Genomic DNA, 20,856 nt, shown 5'->3' with positions numbered 1-20,856 from the left:
TGGATCCAACCATTTCTGTCCTTTATCAAGCCCATCTTGGCATGAAATGTTCCCTTGGTATCTCTAATTTTCTTGAAGAGATCTCTAGTCTTTCCCATTCTGTTGTTTGCCTCTATTTCTTTGCATTGATCACTGAGGAAGGCTTTCTTATCTCTTCTTGCTATTCTTTGGAACTCTGTATTCAGACGCTTATATCTTTCTTTTTCTCCTTTGCTTTTGCCCCTCTTCTTTTCACAGCTATTTGTAAGGCCTCCTCAGACAGCCATTTTGCTTTTTTGCATTTCTTTTCCATGGGGATGGTCTTGATCCCTGTCTCCTGTACAATGTCATGAACCTCCGTCCATAGTTCATCAGGCACTCTATCTATCAGATCTAGGCCCCTAAATCTATTTCTCACTTCCATTGTATAATCATAACGGATTTCATTTAGGTCATACCTGAATGGTCTAGTGATTTTCCCTACTTTCTTCAATTTAAGTCTGAATCTGGCAATAAGGAGTTCATGATCTGAGCCACAGTCAGCTCCTGGTCTTGTTTTGCTGGCTGTACAGAGCTTCTCCATCTTTGGCTGCAAAGAATATAATCAATCTGATTTCATCGTTGACCATCTGGTGATGTCCATGTGTAGAGTCTTCTCCTGTGTTGTTGGAAGAGGGTGTTTGCTATGACCAGTGCATTTTCTTGGCAAAACTCTACTAGTCTTTGCCTTGCTTCTTTCCGTATTCCAAGGCCAAATTTGTCTGTTACTCCAGGTGTTTCTTGACTTCCTACTTTTGCATTCTTGTCCCCTATAATGAAAAGGACATCTTTTTTGGGTGTTAGTTCAAAAAGGTCTTGTAGGTCTTCACAGAACCGTTCAACTTCAGCTTCTTTGGCGTTACTGGTTGGGGCATAGACTTGGATTACTGTGATACTGAATGATTTGCCTTGAAAATGAAGAGAGACCATTCTGTCATTTTTGAGATTGCATCCAAGTACTGCATTTCAGACTCTTTTGTTGACCATGATGGCTTCTCCATTTCTTCTGAGGGATTCCTGCCCGCAGAGGTAGATATAATGGTCATCTGAGTTAAATTCACCCATTCCAGTCCATTTTAGTTCGCTGATTCCTAGAATGTCAGTGTTCACTCTTGTCATCTCGTTTGGCCACTTCCAATTTGCCTTGATTCATGGATCTAATATTCCAGGTTCCTATGCAATATTGCCCTTTACAGCATCGGACCTTGCTTCTATCACCAGCCACATCCACAGCTGGGTATTGTTTTTGCTTTGGCTCCATCCCTTCATTCTTTCTAGAGTTATTTCTCCACTGATCTCCAGTAGCATATTGGGCACCTACTGACCTGGGGAGTTCCTCTTTCAGTATTCTATTATTTTGCCTTTTCATACTGTTCATGGGGTTCTCAAGGCAACAATACTGACGTGGTTTGCCATTCCCTTCTCCAGAAAAGGCAGAGGAACCAGAGACAAATTGTCAACATCTGCCAGATCATGGGAAAAGCAAGAGAGTTCCAGAAAAACATCTATTTCTGCTTGATTGACTATGCCAAAGCTTTTGACTGTGTGGATCACCATAAACTGTGGAAAATTCTGAAAGAGATGGGAATACCAGACCACCTGACCTGCCTCTTGAGAAACCTATAAGCAGGTCAGGAAGCAACAGTTAGAACTGGACATGGAACAACAGACTGGTTCCAAATAGGAAAAGGAGTACGTCAAGGCTGTATATTGTCACCCTGCTTATTTAACTTCTATGCAGAGTACATCATGAGAAACGCTGGGCTGGAAGAAGCACAAGCTGGAATCAAGATTGCCAGGAGAAATATCAATAACCTCAGATATGCAGATGACACCACCCTTATGGCAGAAAGTGAAGAGGAACTAAAAAGCCTCTTGATGAAAGTGAAAGAGGAGAGTGAAAACGTTGGCTTAAAGCTCAACATTCAGAAAACAAAGATCATGGCATCTAGTCCAATCACTTCATGGGAAATAGATGGGGAAACAGTGGAAACAGTGGCAGACTTTATTTGGGGGGCTCCAAAATCACTGCAGATGGTGACTGCAGCCATGAAGTTAAAAGACGCTTACTCCTTGGAAGGAAAGTTATGACCAACCTAGATAGCATTTCAAAAGCAGAGACATTACTTTGCTGACTAAGGTCCGTCTAGTCAAGGCTATGGTTTTTCCAGTGGTCATGTATGGATGTGAGAGTTGGACTGTGAAGAAAGCTGAGCACCGAAGAATTGATGCTTTTGAACTGTGGTGCTGGAGAAGACTCTTGAGAGTCCCTTGGACTGCAAGGAGACCCAACCAGTCCATTCTGAAGGAGATCAGTCCTGGGATTTCTTTGGAAGGAATGATGTTAAAGGTGAAACTCCAGTGCTTTGGCCACCTCATGCGAAGAGTTGACTCATTGGAAAAGACTCTGATTCTGGGAGGGATTGGGGGCAGGAGGAGAAGGGGACGACAGAGGATGAGATGGCTGAATGGCATCACCGTCTCAATGGACGTGAGTCTGAGTGAACTTTGGGAGTTGATGATGGACAGGGAGGCCTGGCGTGCTGCAATTCATGGGTCGCAAAGAGTCAGACACGACTGAGAAACTGAACTGAACTGAACTGAACTGAAACTTCACATTCAACAGGTACGGATTCCACTTGAAAGTTGCCCTTCAATCACTCTACTAGAAGGATCTTAGACTTTTCTTTTTTTTTCCAATTTCAATTTTTTATTTCACTTTTAAATTTAGTTCTCATATTAATTTATTAATAGATATTTAATTCTTATATTAATTTTTTTATTTTAAAAAAAATTTATTTATTTTAATTGGAGGCTAATTAATTTACAATATTGTATTGGTTTTGCCACACATCAACATGAATCCGCCATGGGTGTACACGTGTTCCCCATCCTGAACCCCCCTCCCACCTCCCTTCCTGTACCATCTCTCTGGGTCATCCCAGTGCACCAGCCCCAAGCATCCTGTATCCTGCATCACAACTGGACTGGTGATTCATTTCTTATACGAAATTATACATGTTTCAATGCCATTCTCCCAAATCATCTCACCCTCTCCCTCTCCCACAGAGTCCAAAAGACTGCTCTATACATCTGTGTCTCTTTTGCTGTCTCGCATACAGGGTTATCATTACCATCTTTCTAAATTCCATATATATGCGTTAGTATACTGTGTTACTCAGCCATTACAAAGAATACATTTGAATCGGTTCTAATGAGGTGGATGAAACTGGAGCCAATTATACAGAGTGAAGTAAGCCAGACAGACGTTTCTTAATCTTCTTAATCACTTAGGATAGTGCTTTGCAGGAGCTTCCCTGATGGCTCAGGTGGTAAAGAATCCACCTGCAATGCAGGAGACCCAGGTTTGACCCCTGGGTCAGGAAGATCCCCTGGAGAATGGAATGGCAACCCACTCCAGCATTCTTGCCTGCAGAATTCCATGGATAAAGGAGTCTGGCAGTCTATAGTCCACGGGGTTGCAAAGAGTGAGACACAACTGAGCGACTAATTAGTGCCTTGCAAAATACACATAACTTGATAAGCAAATAATGATGCTTCAAACATGCGTACTTGATGCTCGGCTTCCATTCAGCTGTATATTAAGATGCTTTTCAAGTTACTCTCTCATATTTCAAAGGAAACTCCTTCAGTTTCTGATTCAAAACGATCACCTGGACTTCATATGACCATCCCACACCCAAGAGTCTAAAGCTAAACTTCCACTCCTAGCTGTTAAAGAGTTCAGAAATGTCATTCCATGTTCTCCGTAATAAAGAGGAATGGCAATAAAAAGAAAACAGGCTGGATTTAGAAGGGGTGACAAAAAAAGAGAACCAGGTTTTATATTTTAGTTCCACAGTTGATAAATAAGGGTTCCCAATAGCAATTTTACTACTCTTAGTATTTTTAAATTATACAACAAAAATTTTATTACAGTTGCCCTTCCAGTGTTCTCTAGTAGCATGCTTTCTCTTTTCTCCTTAAAAATAATTAAATAGGCATTTTTTAATGTTTACTAATCACTTGAATTCTTAACTCTAATAAAAGTCATATCTAAATAACTGGAGTGTATCTGGTTCTAAAACATGAATCACTTAGCAACAAGCATAATGGTGTAGAGCTGAAAATACTTTTAGGATAAAGAAATCATACTAAGAAAAAAACACTTCCAATGTACCCTATGCTCCTAAGAGACCCACAGCAACTCTCATCAACTTTTGAAGATGTAAAAGGAAATGACATATATTAATATTCCTTTTCTTTGTACAGTCCAACATGAATAGCCTTGAAGTATATATCCATAGGAGATATCAAGAAATACCAGAGAAATTAAACATATTAAATAAGTATACGTCCAAAAGAGCAAAATGTCTTTTTTCTAGCCTTCTACAGGCAGTACTTAGGGGTATTCTTTTTAATGACTATGTAGATTAACTCACCATATACAGTTCTTTAGTAATGGCATTAAAATTGTATGCAAGCAAATTTTATTTTTTAAATAGGTTCTGTGGTGATTTAAATTGAAAGTTAACAGCAAGAAAAATTTGTTTATCTAAACCTATTATTCAAAATTTAGGCAGTTATAGAGCTATGGACTTCCTACAGAATAAGAATATAGATTTCTATTCACTTTTTCTGTTATGTTTGAGTAACACCAGATACAATGGGCATTGGACGGAAAGAATCATTGCCTGAACTCTCATATAGAAACACAGGTGAAATGGTAAATACAGCACGAGGAGGGGCATGGGGGCTGAGAGCCCAGAACGTAGGGTCATACCGTAAGAAGGTAGTCTTGCAGCCCCACCACTCACTTACCTTTTACTCCGATAAAGTTATTTCACCTCTCTAACCCTAAATTTGTGCGTGCTAAGTCTCTTCAATCCTGTCCGACCCTTTGCGACCCCATGGACCATACACCACCAGGCTACTCTGTCTGTGGGATTCACCAAGCAAGAATACTGGAATGGGTGGCCATTTCCTCCTCCAAGGGATCTTCTCGGCCCAGGGATAAAACCCACATCTCTAATGTCCCCTGTATTGGCAGGCAGGACCTTTACCACTGGTGCCACCTAAATTTATTCACTTGGAAAAATGGAATTATAATACCTTGCTTTAGGGTTGACATGAAACTTAAAATAAATGCATATTTATTGCATAAGCCATCAAAATGAAGACGAAGTTGTTAAGTGAGCATGGCCTGCTTTAGTCTGATTAATGCAAGACAATAGCATGTCAAAAGTACCTGGAATAATGAATGGTGTCACAAATGGTAATGATCATAAAGAATCCAATTGACTTTTGTTATAAATTTAATACAGAGAGTGAATTCTCGAGGCTTCCTGTATAACACCCTTATCTAAGTACATATTTCTATACATATGGGTGCCATGGGTTAAAAGAAGCTTCGTACATTACAGAAATTCTAGCACATCAGCAGAAGAATTTAGGTGCAAAAATGTTCACCAAGCATTGTTGTTAATCTGAAAAACCAGGAAACACTAAATTGTTCATCTATAGGAGGAAGGGAAATTTTAATATATTCAATCAACCACTCTATTCAGATAAGCCACAAAAACATAATTTTAAGCAAAAATGAAATCAAATAAAAATAAGTTGAAGAAATTATCTGTAATATAAAACCACTTATATGAAATTTTAAAGCATGGAATTATCTAAACAGATTTATACTTAATAATGATTGATTGACTCCCTGGTGGCTCAGACGGTAAAGCATCTGCTTGCAATGCGGGAGACCCTGGTTCAATCCTTGGGTAGCGGAGATCCCCTGGAGAAGTAAATGGCAACCCACTCCAGTACTCTTGCCTAAAAAATTCCATGGATGGAAGAGCCTGGTGGGCTACAGTCCATGAGGTCGCAAAAAGTCGGACACCACTGAGCGATGTCACTTATACTTAATAGTGAATAATATACTTAATAATTGTGTGATAATATGCATAGAAATGACAAAATTCAAATTCAGGGCCAGGTAGGAGGTGGGAGGCAAGGCAACAATATCAGGCAAGGGTCCACAGGGGGCTTCAACTCTATCCAACATGTTTTACTTTTTCAAAAATTAAATGAGACTGGAACAAAGAGAGTAAAATGTTCAGATTCTATAGAGCTGGCTAGTAGGTATATGGAGCTTATAATATTATTCTCCACATTTTCTTTATGTGTGAAATATTTTATAATAAAAAGAAGCTTTATCATCATATAAATAAAAACAGGCGATTTCCCATAACAGACAACAGCTGTTGCAGAGATAATCAGGCGATCAAAAGGAACAGGAATGGCAGGGGTGGGAAAGTGATTAAATTAATAAGAAGGCTGGGTAAGGAAGAGAAATTCCTCTCCGACTCTGAAACCAAGAAGATAATTTTCCTTCCAAGGATTAAGAAAAGAATTCAGCTACATAAGATGGGAAGAAGAGAGAAATGAGTCATTGTTAATCCAGATATCAGCATATATTATCCAAAAACAACATTAAGCTTAAAATACTTACTACAACCCCACTCTTGGTGGTAGTTTCTCTGTATGTGAAGTTGCAAATTGCCCAGGCTAAATAGTACGTGGACATGAGAGGGGTTTGTGAAAAGTGATCCGTAACCCATCCGTCTTCCTCAAACACAGAAGTTTCCACTGGCATATTGGATAAAGACAAATAGCTTGCTTGATGCTTGATGCTGATTTTGAAAGTAGCCTTGTAGATTGGCTCGTCAAAACAAGGAAATGCCTTTCTGGCATGTGTAGGCGAAAACTGAGTAATACCGAGGAATCTGGAAAAAAGAAAATGACATTTTCAATTACATTTATGACTTAAGTTATGATCACTTTATATACTTCTGTTAATAAAATCCTTTTGCAAATTACAAGACACTTTTTTCCTGAACCAAACTTAAGTACATGAATGGTACAAAAGCATACTTCATGCATATTTCACCAACAACAAAAAATTTTCAGAAAACTTTTTGTCTCAACTAAAGTAAATTCTCTAAACCCAGTGAAAGTGCAAGTCACGCAGTGGCGTCTGACTGTTTGTGATCCCATGGACTATACAGTCCATGGAATTCTCCAGGTCAAAATACTGCAGTGGGTAGCCTTTCCCCTCTCCAGGGGATCTTTCCAACACAGGGATTGAACCCAGGCCTCCCACATTGCAGGTGGATTCTTTACCAGCTGAGCCACAAGGGAAGCCCAGAGTTGTGCTTATTAGGCAAAACTGACACTTTACAGAAAACAACTCGTCATCATATTGGAAAGTATTAGAAAATAATGGTTCTCCTTTGTGGTATGCCTCTCTCTCCTCTCTGAAACTGGTTGAAACTGTTCAACTAGTAAAGACAATGAAATCAAATCCAAAAGTTGTCATTAGATACAAGTAAGACACAGATGATCACTAGGAAACATCTACGTACTCAAATTTCAGCAAGACGTGTCCTGGTTTTGTTAAGGAAATGGACTCTGAAACCTGACAAAACTTGGTCTGCATTCTGACTCCACAACATTTCTTAACCATATCATCTTGGATGATTACCAAATTTCCGTAAGGTGCAGCTATTCATTGCTTAAAAAGAAATAACCATGCCCAACTTAAAAAGCATTGTAAAACTTAGTAGAATGGAAAAGGAGGATATAAAGGTGTGACCAGATGAACAGCACCCAGCAGGAGGTAATAAATGGCAGCCACTGGTTCACAGCATCTCTGACCTTTCTTAGAATGATAGAACATGCATTTACACAGAATGATCCAGAGACCATTGGTTTCTACCACTCACAGTATATATTTGCTACATACAGGATATATTATTATATATTAATATAATATCTGTATAGTAAATATGCACATCAATATGTGCATATATATATTATATTGAATCCACTCTGGTTTTCAGATCAAGCTGCAAAGTTGCATCTCATTTAAACTCTAGAAACACCCTCTGCATTCTTTCAAATCAAAATACTCAAACTACATACTTGAAGACAGACACTCCTTTAACTTAAAAAGAGGGCCACTATTTGTGAAAAGATTCTAAGTTAATTGTACTTTTTATATGCGCAAGTGCACGCTTAGTCCCTCAGCTGTGTCCTACTCTTCGCCACCCCATGGACTGTAGCCCTCCAAGCTCCTCTGTCCACAGAATGTCCCAGGGGGGAGTTCTGGAGTGAATTGCCATTTCCTTCTCCAGGGGATCTTTCTGACAAGATTGAATCTGGGTCTCCTGCATTGAAGGCCGATTCTTTACCACTGAGCCACTGGAGAAGCCCCAAACTTTTTAAATAATACTAGTTAAAACTGTAGCTAAGACAAATCAATATCAAACCCTTGGTAAAACATTACTGAGTGCTACAGCCATCTCTTCAGAAGGCTCTTATCCCCACAGTCGTTCCTCCACCCACCCTGCCTTCCCCATCATCCACAGAGTTCTTGCTTAATCTCACATGGCACACTTTCCCGCTGAGCCCAAACTTGGCCTCAAAATTATTCTCAACACAGCACTTCAGGGAGCGATACCAATCAATAGAGGCTGACATGTATATTGAATCTTATTGGCTATCCCTGGATCAAACCATAAAATGTAAATGCTTATACTTTTAAAAATTATGACACATGTATTATTGAGGGACTACTTCTTAAAAGCTTAGTTTTCAAACAGAGAAAATAAGACATTTTAAAGATTAATTGTATATTTCCTCTGAGAGAAGGGTTTCAAGAATTATCTTGAAGCATTACTGAGCTGCTACATACCAGGCTTGGGTAAATCACTTTACTGCCTGAGTTTATTTTTTCATTAGTAGAAGGAAAGTATTTCTAGGCCTCCCTTATGAAACTGTTGAGATGATAAAATGAGATAATATTTAGGAAAGAAGTTTTAACTATAAATCTTTAGAAAAAATATAAAGTTAAAGTTGGAAGCAATCTTAGAAACAAATTGTCCAGCTTTCATAAATTCCTAAAATGAAAAAGTAGTTCCAGTAGGGTAAGTGATTTATCTAAAGTTACACAGGCAATTAGTGCAAAGCTGGGTCTGGAATCCACATTTTCTGTGTCCGAGAAAAAGGTAATTCTATTTCAAAAACAGCAAAATGAATGTTCACCCACAATTTATAAGCAAGGTTTTATTTTGACTATTGGTCATAAAAGTTTTTGTTTCCAAATCTGCTAGCATCTTGGCAATATTTTCCCTATTTTCTACTGATAGTGAGGAAGGAATTGATAGGGCCTGGACTCCATCTTAGGCCTGTTCATGCCGATCATGCTCGGCCACCTTTCCAATGGACTCTGAACTCTGTGTTTAGTGCCTATGAAAACAACAACAGAAGGATAAGACCCCCTCCAGACAGGGGAACCTTGAAGATCGTATCTAGGTTACTCATCGCCTAGGAGAAAACATACACTGATCACCCCTTCCTCCAGACACGCCATAAATTTTTCTGTATCAATCGGAGTATAACCTCGGGTTTATTGATTATTGGCTAATTGTTTAACTGTTTGAACACATAGCACATGAAAGATGGGGTTATTGGGATTGTATTTTCCTTGGTTTATGTAAGTCTCAAGGAATTTGGAGTGGTGGGTTCAGACCCATACACATGGGGTATAAAAGATTTTCACAAATGCTGCTTGGGGTCCTTGACTAAGAGGAGACTCTGCCTTGGGCCCGCTGGTGTAATACACTGCACTCCACTATCTGCATTGTCCTTTTGAGTGAGTTTGTTTCCAGAACACATGGCTACAACAATAGCAATATAGTTTTTGCTTAACGAAATATCAGTAACTATTTGTTAAGATGCACTCATTTACAATTTTCTCTTCACATGCTTTTTTGTCTTCAAAATGTTCTTGAATCTTAACTCTTTTATTAATTAAAATGGTCACTGAGGCTTCTTATTCCTTTACTGAGGCCATTTAAAAGATACTTATGAAATTTAATATACAAGGAAATATGTTCACTTCCAAGTACTGAGAAATCCAAGTCTTGTCATTGAGCAGTTAGACACTGTCTGCCATGTGTGAGATTTTCACTCCATGTGGCAGGACTTTTTTTCAAGATAGAATCATTTTTGTCCTTAAGGCTTTTGCAATCTACCTGAAAAGAAAAATATATACAATACATTAAAACTACTAATAATACTAGGGGAAATTTCCATAAGAGTTCAACCGAGAGGTTGCATTTAGAATGTACTGGTCATTAGGTAAAAAATCAAAGGTGTCTTTGGTATTGAGTAATTAAAGGGTAGGAATTTATTATATGTAGAATATCTAAATACCTCTGGGCTAATGAGAAATTAATAAACCAAATATTTATGCAGAGGAATCATGTCATGTTCAAGTCTCTTTTTGCCTCACATAGTAAGTAAATATGTTAGTAAGGGCCAGCAATTAAATTGCTGATTCTCAGGGTTGAAAGGAACTATAAAGATCAACTAGTGACTTTTCTGCAATTAATATTCTTAATGAATTCCTACACACAGTATATTTATAGCCATGCACTGAGGGCTAGCATATATTTGATAATGTCTAAATGAGGAAATACCAATTTCACAGTCTGGCACCTGAGGACGATTGCAATTGAATTTCAATTCAGTTTTTAGCAAATCAAAACAAGCCCCTTGGAAAAGAAGAGTAATTGAGCTAGACTACGCTTAGGGTCTTTTTCAAGTTGAGAACCTATAACGGAATAAAAATTAGAAATAAAATAGTCCTTGAATTTGCTGAGATGATTTTAAAATACTAAATGACATTATTGCTAGATAGCTTTTTGCTACAAGATCTATATACATTTGCTTCTCTTGGTCATCATTCTTGAGTGTTTAATGCTGTGGAGATAAACATATATGTTCCTTCCCTCAAGGAGTTTCTACTCTGATAAAATAAATAAAACATAAGCCTAGACAGGTTTTGCACAAAAGGCCATTACAAATGCATGAAGAAATTACATCTTCTAATGCGAGATTTCTCAGCCTTGGCACTACTGACTTATCTTTTTTTAATGTAAGTATGGGTGGTTCAGTGCTAGAATTCTTGACACTAGTGACATTTTAGGATGGATAATTCTCTTTTTAGAGCCATCTTGGGCTTAGCAGCATCCTAGACGTCTACTGCTAGAGGCCAGTAGCAACGCCTCTCCCCAGCTGTGACAACCCAAAAGTCCCCGGACACTGCAAATGTGCCCCGGGAGGCAGCACCGACCTCGCTGAGAACCACCTGTCTTAAGAACTGAAAGAAGGCTTTATGGAGGAGGAAGTTAAAAACTGGTCTTGAAGCCTGGGCACTACTTTAAGGGTCAGAGATGGATGGAGAAGTGAGCAAGTGGACTACAGGTGGCACAGAAAGAAGCTTTTAAAAAGGCTTTGACTCACATATTAAGTTAACGTCCTATTTGCTCTCTTAGAGGTTCTGGTTTTCTCAGATCTCAGTATTGCCCATCTATCTTTAATACCTCTCTCTCCCTGGATCGTCTCCTTTCTAACAAAGAGAGCCAGTTTCAGGCTTGGGGCCCTCAGTGGGCAATAGTGTCTGTTGGGTTTCAAAAACATAATCTTCACTGCATGTATTTGATGATTGCTTTCATGTAGTGGAATTGAGACCTCTTTCCTGCTTACTGTCACTAAAAACATCAAAGACCTCTAGAGAAAGAGATTGGGAATAGAAAATAATGACTTTGGTTTTTAAGCAAATTTGAGGCAGAGTTTGAGGTAGTAGCAGTACACCAGGTAGAAAAAACATACAAAAAAATTAATTTAAAATAGAGAACACTTTAATATATAGTAAGGATATGAAATACATATGTAAATACAGCAAGAAGTAAAAATAAAACAGCAGGAGGCAGAAGGTAATGGGGAAAAGTATTTTGTCATCTATTTTTCTCCTGCTTTCTCAAACAAAAACATTTTTATCTTTTATAGAATCATCCTATTATCATAAAGGAATTTCACTACCAAAAGTAACATCCTGGAAGTGTTATTCCAAGAATATCACTTTAGCATAACTAGAAAAATGAATAATATACATGTATTTTAATTCTCTTGTATCTAAAATAAATTATTTGATTTCTTAACTACTTGTCTATTTGACATTTTGTTTATGCTAAGCAGTAGAGCTTAAAGCTCTATGTTGCCTCTGAAGGATATAGAGAATTGATTTCTTCTTATTTCTACGGAAGTTCACTAGGCAAGCTACTTGTGTCGAATCATTATGATAAGATTCAGCTGAAATAATGCATTAACATTGGCTGATACTGCCAACAAATTACAGTAGGTGATACAAACAATTTCTGTTCCATTATTTTCAGTTTGCCTTTTCATAAAGTTAATATATGCAAAGGAAACAAATATTTGCATAACACGGCTCGTATTCAGATTGATTCATGTTTCATTGTGGAACCCACCAAAAACCAAAAGAACCTCACAATGGCAGGGCATTTCTGGAAGGCTTCTGTTTCGGCCACACCTATCCAGACCACACATACAGCACAATGGATGATAATCTTTGAAGCTGCTTCTGTCACAACAGCAATTTGCCTACTGTTGCAAAAGTTTAAGATTAGTAACAAAAACTCCCAAGATTGAAAGAAGTGATCCAGTGGATCATCTAGTTACTCATCAACTGCTTTTAGTAACTGGACAGTGACGAGGTCATGGAAGTGACCCACGTCCCATTTAAAGTGAAGACTGTTGATCAAAGGGCAAATTATTACTCGATGACAAAACGTTTTAAGGCAAAATGGGTCGTTGTTTAGACTGGGTTTTTATGTACTGCAATGAGTCACTAAGACGCTGCCATTTCAGAAGAGAAGTGCTCCTGCTGAATATTCAGTGCTATAAGCAAGTGTGTAGTATATTTTTTTAAATAACCATTCTAGTAAACTAAAAACATAATGCAATAATACCAGCAATACATATGTAGGAAGTGGTGCGTATGTGAATTATCGTGTTATAAAAACAGAGCATAATATTCATAATTGTTTTCACTTTTGTGCACTAAATACTCTTCTCAAAAATGAGTACTAAGTACTTGATCACCATTGTTGAAGAGTATTATGGACTCACTAGAATTACTTTCCTGAGTCACAATATTAGGTTCTCATAAGGATAAATAAACTAGTGTCTGAGATTCATTTGTTTAATATTGGAAAGAAAAAGTATTATGTGAGTATCATAAATAAGTGCTACTGGTGGCACTCAAATACAGTCTGCAGAGCAGTAGCTAATGACCGATGTGCCTTTCCCCTGGCACTGGAGGTTTTTCTACTTCCTGTACTGGCTTCCAGCAACAAGCCCTCCTGACCCTTCAGTCACTGTTTTCTACTTTTCTCGCTGCTGAGATAGCAGGGCAATAATCAGAGTTACGAGTTCCTTCTGCTTCACACCCTCTTCCTGCTCCCTCGACCCTCTCTATCGCAGCGTCTGGACCAAGCATGGGGTTTCTCTAGCTATGAAATACCACAGCCTTTTTCTTCTCCCTCTTCTTCATTGTGGACGGGCTCTGCTTCTTTTCTCCCTGTCTTTTGAACTCTGCTTAGGGGGCAAAACAAACAGCAGTGGAAGGAATGTCCAAAGTGACCGTTTACTCACTGCCTTAAGAATAAGGGGAAGCCTAAGGCAACAACATTGAACCTAAATGACCCTGTACCAGCTCGAAGAATAGCTATCCAGCCATGTAACAATATAATTGTATTTCATACCCACAAATACTTACCGTCAGACACTGTTCTAAGCGCTTTATTACTTAACTCATTTAATATCCTCCCCAATAACCCCACGAAAGAGGATATCATTATCCCTGTTTTGCAGATAAGGATACCAGACACAGAACAATAAGAAACCTGGCCAAGGTCATAAAGCTAATTAAGTGGAAGAATCAGGACATAAACCAAGGCAGTCTGGTTCCAGAGTCCCTGAACACACACACACTTTTCCATCCAGCAACACAACTAGTAGTGCTCGAACCTCTTCTTAAAAGGGATAAAAAGTAACCAACAAGGGTAATTTTAAAACTTCATTCTTTTTACATCCTTTGGTTTTGGGGGTTTTTTGTTTGTTTGTTTGTTTTTTGAGTTGTGTAGTCATGAGAAAATATCCAAATAGTTAAACTGACTTCACCACGCCTGTCGCGGTGCAACCACTGCCAGAGCGCCTTAATAAGCAAGCGGTTTATTCAGAGACCAAGAAGGCACACCTGGGGACAGGGAGGGGAGTGGGGAGCCAGGGACTCTTCACCCCAGCTCAGCCCCACTCAGTAAGGTCTTGCCACTCTTACTTCACCCCACAGCCCCATCAGGACTACCATCCAGCTGTGCCTGTTTGTGAATTATTTCAGACTATCCAAAGAACTGGGAGGGGCAAGAAGTGTTTTGCATCTTTAGATCCTCTCAGATCCTCTGTAACAAAATTCTGTTGGAGAGAGCAGCTACTCTCTAGTGGCAAAAAGCAGGATTGCATGGATCTTTGAGAAAATCTGGAAGAATCCAGCCACTGGTATAATTTTGAATTAAAAGGACAACGAGGTGATGATCATTGCTGGTGGGATAGGAGGATGAATGAGCCTGGGGTTATGGGGGACACTCTTCCTTATAGAGGGTCAAACACATATTAAAGGTAGACTATTTCTTCTACACTCTTTTTATATCACTCTTAAAAGCCATGCTTAAAGAAGCGAGTCCCACTCTTATATCATTCAAATGCCATAATCATCCTCAAGCAAGCCTAAATTACTGCCCTATACTGTTGTCTGAAGCCCATATGCATACATGGTGGCAAAAATTGGTTTGAGAAAATAAACATGCTATGCAAACCCAACATAGAGATCCAGAGCAGATAGGCCCTGTTTAGAGTTATTTTGAAGAAAAAATACACAGACAAATTAACTTAACTCTTTCATAAATAAGGTATACTTTATGACTATCCAGGGTGACCAAAAAACATAGCGAGACAAACACCAATTACATGAATTTTCCTCCCTGAATAAGTGACTATTAAATGGTCAAAACTTTTTTCCCAATATTTTCTAATTTAGTTTACTGATAGCATTTTGAACTGTAACCAAAATCCAACACTGGACTCAGATTGGCCACATGGCTGTGTCTGCCTTGACAGGAAAACAATGAGTTAAACAAGTCCATTAAGGAATCATACAAAAAGTTTTCACAGAAACAAATGATTCTCCTAGATTTCTCAGTGCAGGGCCCTCTATAGAGGGGGAAAAAGCCATATATTCTGATTTGTTCATGTAAAGATGTCTCCCGTGCAGAGTGAATGGGAGAAGTAAGACTGCTCTCAACATATTTTTCTTATTTTTATTAAATGCCATGGTTTTTTGAATGAAATTAATTCATTTCAGGAAAAGCACAAAGCATCAAACCATCCACACTAATATCACAAATGATCAAATGCCTACCCATAGAATCCTCTATGCTCTCCACAACATTTTTGCAAAGGAGCTTTTTACAATTTTCTGTGAGAACCATAATTTTATCCTTCCATTTTACTTGGAGATCATGGTTTTTCTCTGCATAACCCTTGAAAGAAAAAGACCTCTTTTCATTCTGTCTTCTCTCACTGTGGCATGTCACAGACTCAAAGTTTGTCAAAGAAAAAGGGTGTCCCTTTTGAAAGTGAATAAGACGGTCATTTACTTTGGGTAAGCTTCCTCTTTCAATCCGACCATCTGGATCTAAATTAAGGTATCTTACCTTAAACACGGGTATGCTCACCATCTGGCTACCCCAAAGCATCAATTACTTCAGGTAAATGAAGATTTTGCCTAATTCTAAGCAAGTGTATTCTACTACAAGATATTATGGCATGTATCTGCCTGCTGCCCACCTACTTGAGGGAAAAGTGAGTGGGTATTCTGCCTAACAGAGATCATTTACTGATATGTGTAAACATTTCAAATTTAAGAGAATTTATTTGCAATATTCAACAAGTGGTAAATTTCCAAATGTTGAACCGAGAGTAAAAGATTTGCCTCAAGTGAAGAGCTTGTCTTCTAAACTTTCTCTACTGTAATATGGGAACCAAGGGAGGTAAATCTTCTCTATAGAGCAAAAACCAGGCCCCCTCCAAAACCCCCTGGGGGATGAAACTTTTCAGGGTCAAAGGCATACAGCACATAATGAAATCTTGTTTCCCTGTTCTGCCCAAATTATACCTCTCAGGCCTCTAAGGAGTGAACCAGAAAATCAGACTGATTATTAACCAGTTGTTTCCGCATAGACTAAGTCAGGTGGACAGAACGGTAGTATTGCTCTTTTTAAATCTTTCAAATTACTCAATGTGACTCCCTATTGCCAGATTAAATACTTTCATTACAGAAATTGTCTGATAATTAAATTAGAAAAAATTCTGACTAACTAAAAGACCAAGACATTCAGTCACTAAACAAATGAACATTTAGAGTTTGCATTTAAGTCCTTTTGAAAAGTATGTTTTAAAATGTCGATTTACATTGCATTTGGGGGACAGAATCATCACCAATAAAAGTCTAACTCTACCTGAGTTCCTGATATTGGTGTGCTTAAAAATTCTCCAAGTATCCATAGTAACAACAAACAAACAAACAAAAGAAGCTTAATATATCTTATTTTGACATAACTGTGACATGTTTGATTCGATTTCTTTTGCCTTATCAACTCTAGTAGAAACATATAAGAAATTATCATATTCATTCTGATGTTGAAGGGAAAAAAAAAAAAAGAACAAGTACTTTTTCTAAGAGGCTGCTTAGTATAAAACCATGCTAAGATCTCCAAAAATGCCAAATCCTGGAGTGTTAATGGGATGCAATGTTTAGCTACATAGGCACTAGGCTAAACTCCCAACCACGTTATTTACATCTTTGGGGAAAATGAAGCAGACTTGGAATATAAATATGCACTAGGGTACAAGAAATCAGTTATAGGTCAAGCAGGAACATCTGGTCCTTTTAAGTGTTCTGTTAATTTGAAAGCACTGACCACAACAAGCTCAGTTCCACCAAATATATTTTGGCACAGCTCAGAAAAAAACAGGATTTGCTGGAAATACTTATTTCACCACAGCAAGATTATCAGTAATGATATGCAGTTCCCACTATTGGCATTTTGACATAACATGCAAACTTTCCTTCTATGCTTTTCCCCTACATTTGACATGCTCATGGATCTTTTAAAAAACCCTTTTCCTGGTGGCTCAGAGGTTAAAGCGTCTGCCTGCAATGCGGGAGACCTGGGTTCGATCCCTGGGTTGGGAAGATCCTCTGGAGAAGGAAATGGCAACCCACTCCAGTATTCTTGCCTGGAGAATCCCATGGACGGAGGAGCTTGGTGGGCTACAGTCCACAGGTCTCAAAGAGTCGGACACGACTGAGCGACTTCACTTTCACTTTTCCTCTATATTCTTGAGACTATGTCAGAGAACGTGGTGGAAGCGGTTTTAAATTATCTACATCTGGTCTTAGGAGTTTGTGAATAATTTATACGTTCACTTATAGGAGGTTTTAATTAGCACACAGCCACTAAGTGTGTTAGTTACTCAGTCGTGCTGGACTCTGTGACCCCGTGGCTCCTCTCCATGGAATTCTCCAGCAAGAATACTGGAGTGGATTGCCATTCCCTTCTCCAGGGAATGTTCCCAAACCAGGAACTGAACCTGGGTCTCCTGCATTGTAGGCAGATTCTTTACCATCTGAGTCACCAGGGTCCCTAACCACTAAAGCACTGGGTAATTTATTTAGATGAGGTTATACCACAGCACTCTATAAATATTAAAACTTTTGTGTTCTCTCGTAACACACTGAAATTTTCCCAGCCTCTTATACTATAGCAACTTCTGGGAGTTTCCAGACAGCATGAGCTCTAGTCCAGGGTTCAGAAACCTAAGTTTGAGTCCCAGCTCTCCGCTGCCCAGTCTGCTGACCCCAGGAGCCCTGGACTGCTCTGATCCCAAGTTTTCTGCTGTCATTAGACTCTCTAGAGAACAAGAGAGTCTCTGCCAATGGCACCATTACTAATCTCCAACCTGCCTCCACTTCAAAGGTTGTTGATTTCATTTTAAGTTCATTTGGGTTATTCCCTGTCCCCATAGCCATTTAATTATTCAGTTATTTTAAATGCAAGGGGTCAGGAAAAAAACAAAAATCACTTGTTTATGCATTCAACAACATGCTTGAGGGCTTGTTACCATGGGACACTCATAACATGAGTGGGCAGTCTATGTGCCAAGTACAAGATTAAGTGCTTTTCAATGCATTTAATCATGGACATCCGCAACAATTCCATGAGGATATTATTATTATTTTCACCAACTTAAAACTAAAAGTAGAGGTTCTGGAGCCAAAGTGCCTAAGTCTAAAACCTGCTTTGTCGTTTCGCTATATTACAAGTTACTCCACTTCTTGGTGCTTCCTCTTCCCCATCAGTAAAACAGGGAGTGTTAACAGCACCTGGGCTCGTGGGGCTCCTGTAGGACTGAGTTGATACAGGACGCTCATTAAGCACTAGAAGTAGTCATTGCCAGGACCTGGTGACAGATTAATCAGCTTCCGCAAGCCTTCATCACCAGTAGAGTTGAAGCTGCGATCGGAACCCAGTTCTGCTGGACTCTAAACAAGCGGTGAAAAACCCCACAGCTTCTCAAAAAAATAAGAAACAGAATACTGTCCAAATCTAAGAGAAGCACCAAAGACACTCACTAATAAGGCATTTGAGACTGACACTTAGCTTTTCCCTTTTCACCACTGTAGTCATTTTCAGAGGCAGTAAGTCAGGAACAAACAGGAGTCACTCTGCCTTAGGAGAGTGGGAAGCACCAGCAAGAACATTCCTGGCTGGCTTTGGCCAAGGCAGCTGCCACAACCCCCACCCCACGCCCTCCCTTACTCTGTCACTGGGACAGGCTGTTACTGTCCAGAATCTCAACTTCCAGTTTTGCAAAACTTCGTGAGGCCAATGCCTGTCCACAGCTCTATGCCTTCCAGAAGCGGGCGTGGGACGTTGGGGCGGGGTGGGGGGGGGGGGGGGGCAGGGAGAGGGGGGGGGAGGGAGAGGGGGGAGGACCTGGCCCTGCCTCCCGAGCCCTGACTCCTCACCGGGCTGCGACCCTGGCCTCTGGCGCTCACCTATTTTCCCTCCACGGTAAGCTGGCAGGGTTTTGATGTCACCTTGGCCTGGGGCCGCTCAGATTATACATCATTCTTAAAAAAAAAAAAAAAAAGCTGTGTGCTCTGCCTGTCTAAGCAACTTTAACGAGGCAGGGGGTCCCAGCCTAGACTGGCATTTGGAACCGGTGAGTGAGTTTGTGGACTTGGCTGCAGGAAGAACCCAAGCCTCAGGAAGACCCCGAGAGTTCTGGGCGATGGCCCTATCCCACCTTCACTTCCTTCCCTCCATCCTTGCCCCCCCGCCCCGTGTATCCGAAGCTCGCCCGGTCCCCTGGTCGCCGGCTGGCCGGCGGTTTAGAGCAGCGGCTGGGTGGGGCGGCGCGGGGCACCGCCTCCCTCCGTACCTTCTCTCCCCATGGAGCACGTAGGAGCTGCGGAAGAAGCCCAGGAGCTCGTTCTCGATCAAGGCGTTGTAGATGATCTTCAGATTGTAATTCCTCTGCGCGTCCAGAGTCCTATTCAGCACCACCACCAGGACCTGGGTTTGCGGGTAGAGGAAAAAGCCGGCCACCGGGACCGCCCCGGCCACCCGGTCCTCGGCCACCTGCACCTTCTCGACCGCCACCCGGGAGGCGTGCAGCACGACGTAGCGAGTGGCGTTCCGGCACGCGATCTCCACGTTGACCTCGCCGGAGAAGGTGAAGTTCTCCATGAAGGCGGTGAGCATCAGATTGTAGTGCAGCGGCTTGAGGTGGCCGGACAGGCGCAGCTGCGTCCACGGCTGCCACTGCTCGCGCTCCTCCCCAGACGGCGGCTGGGCGGACGGGGTCTCAGCGGTGGCCTCCGCGCCTGCCGCGGGCTGCGAGGGGTCCCCGCCGGCGTGGTGGTTCCGTCGGGCCGGGCCCGGAAGGCTCTCGTTGCCGCCGCGCGCCGGGAAGCCCGCCGGCCCGCCGTCGGCGCCGGACGGCACGCTCGCCCCACACTCGTCGAAGCGCAGGCTGAGGAGCACGGCGAGCATGGTGACCGCGAGCAGCGCCACGATGGACACCGCGAAGGCCAGCACTAGCCGCTTGTGCGCCGTGATGTGGCGCTCGGTGGTGCGGGGCCGCACCCCCGCGGAGTCCGCCCACGGGTCCGAGAGCCCCCTGCCGCCTGCCCGGAGCGCGGCGTCGTTCTCGCCCATCGCGGCCGCGAAGAGGGAGCCGCTCTTCTGAGCCCCCTGCTCCTTCTTCTTCCTCTTCTTTTTCTTCTTCTTCTTTTTCTTCTCCTCCTCTTGTTTCCCCCGCTCGCCGTCTAGGGCCATCACACAGCCTCCTCCTCCTCCCCCGCCCCCTCGGGCGCCCCCCGTGAGCGGGCCACCCGGGCCACCGGCAGCGTCTGCATCAGAGCGCGCGCCGGCCGAGGGCGCGACGCCAGCTGCGACCCTGGGGAGGCCGGCCGGGCGTCTTTTAAGACGGGCTCTGGCCGTAGGCGATAGCGCCCACGACGCCCCCCATCAGCCCCGCCTCTCTCCGGACACCACACTGGCTGCAGGGGCGCGGGCCAGCGGGCTCTGGGACGCGCCCAACTTGGAGAGCGTCTCGCTCGCCCCAGAGCGCGCACTACTTCCTCGGCGGGCGCCCGGCTCCAGGGCGCAGGCTGCCCCCGCCCCTGTGCGCTCGCGGCTCCCAGCTCTTGGTCCCCAGCGCCGAGCTCTCGCCTGGCTTTCCGCGGGAGCCTTCTAGCTGGTCCGCGGCTGCCAAGGAGGGAGC

At 41.7% G+C, this 20,856-nt stretch overlaps 1 protein-coding gene across 1 annotated transcript in view; it reads right to left on the bottom strand.

Moving 5' to 3' along the window:
* TRHDE (thyrotropin releasing hormone degrading enzyme) overlaps positions 1 to 20,408 on the bottom strand; it is a 457,777-nt gene extending 437,369 nt beyond the window's left edge. The window contains exons 1-2 of the mRNA XM_052640844.1: positions 19,510 to 20,408; positions 6,527 to 6,800 (exon numbers count right to left, since the gene is read on the bottom strand). Of these exons, the coding sequence (XP_052496804.1) occupies positions 6,527 to 6,800; positions 19,510 to 20,408 (1,173 nt within the window). The remainder of the gene's footprint in view (positions 1 to 6,526; positions 6,801 to 19,509) is intronic.
* Positions 20,409 to 20,856: the final 448 nt, after the last annotated feature.

Source organism: Budorcas taxicolor, chromosome 5 (genome assembly GCF_023091745.1).
Source record: "Budorcas taxicolor isolate Tak-1 chromosome 5, Takin1.1, whole genome shotgun sequence".
In the NCBI taxonomy this organism is placed as follows: Eukaryota; Metazoa; Chordata; class Mammalia; order Artiodactyla; family Bovidae; genus Budorcas; species Budorcas taxicolor.
Note: the sequence above shows the minus strand (reverse complement) of the source record. Positions and strands in the feature narration are given on the sequence as shown.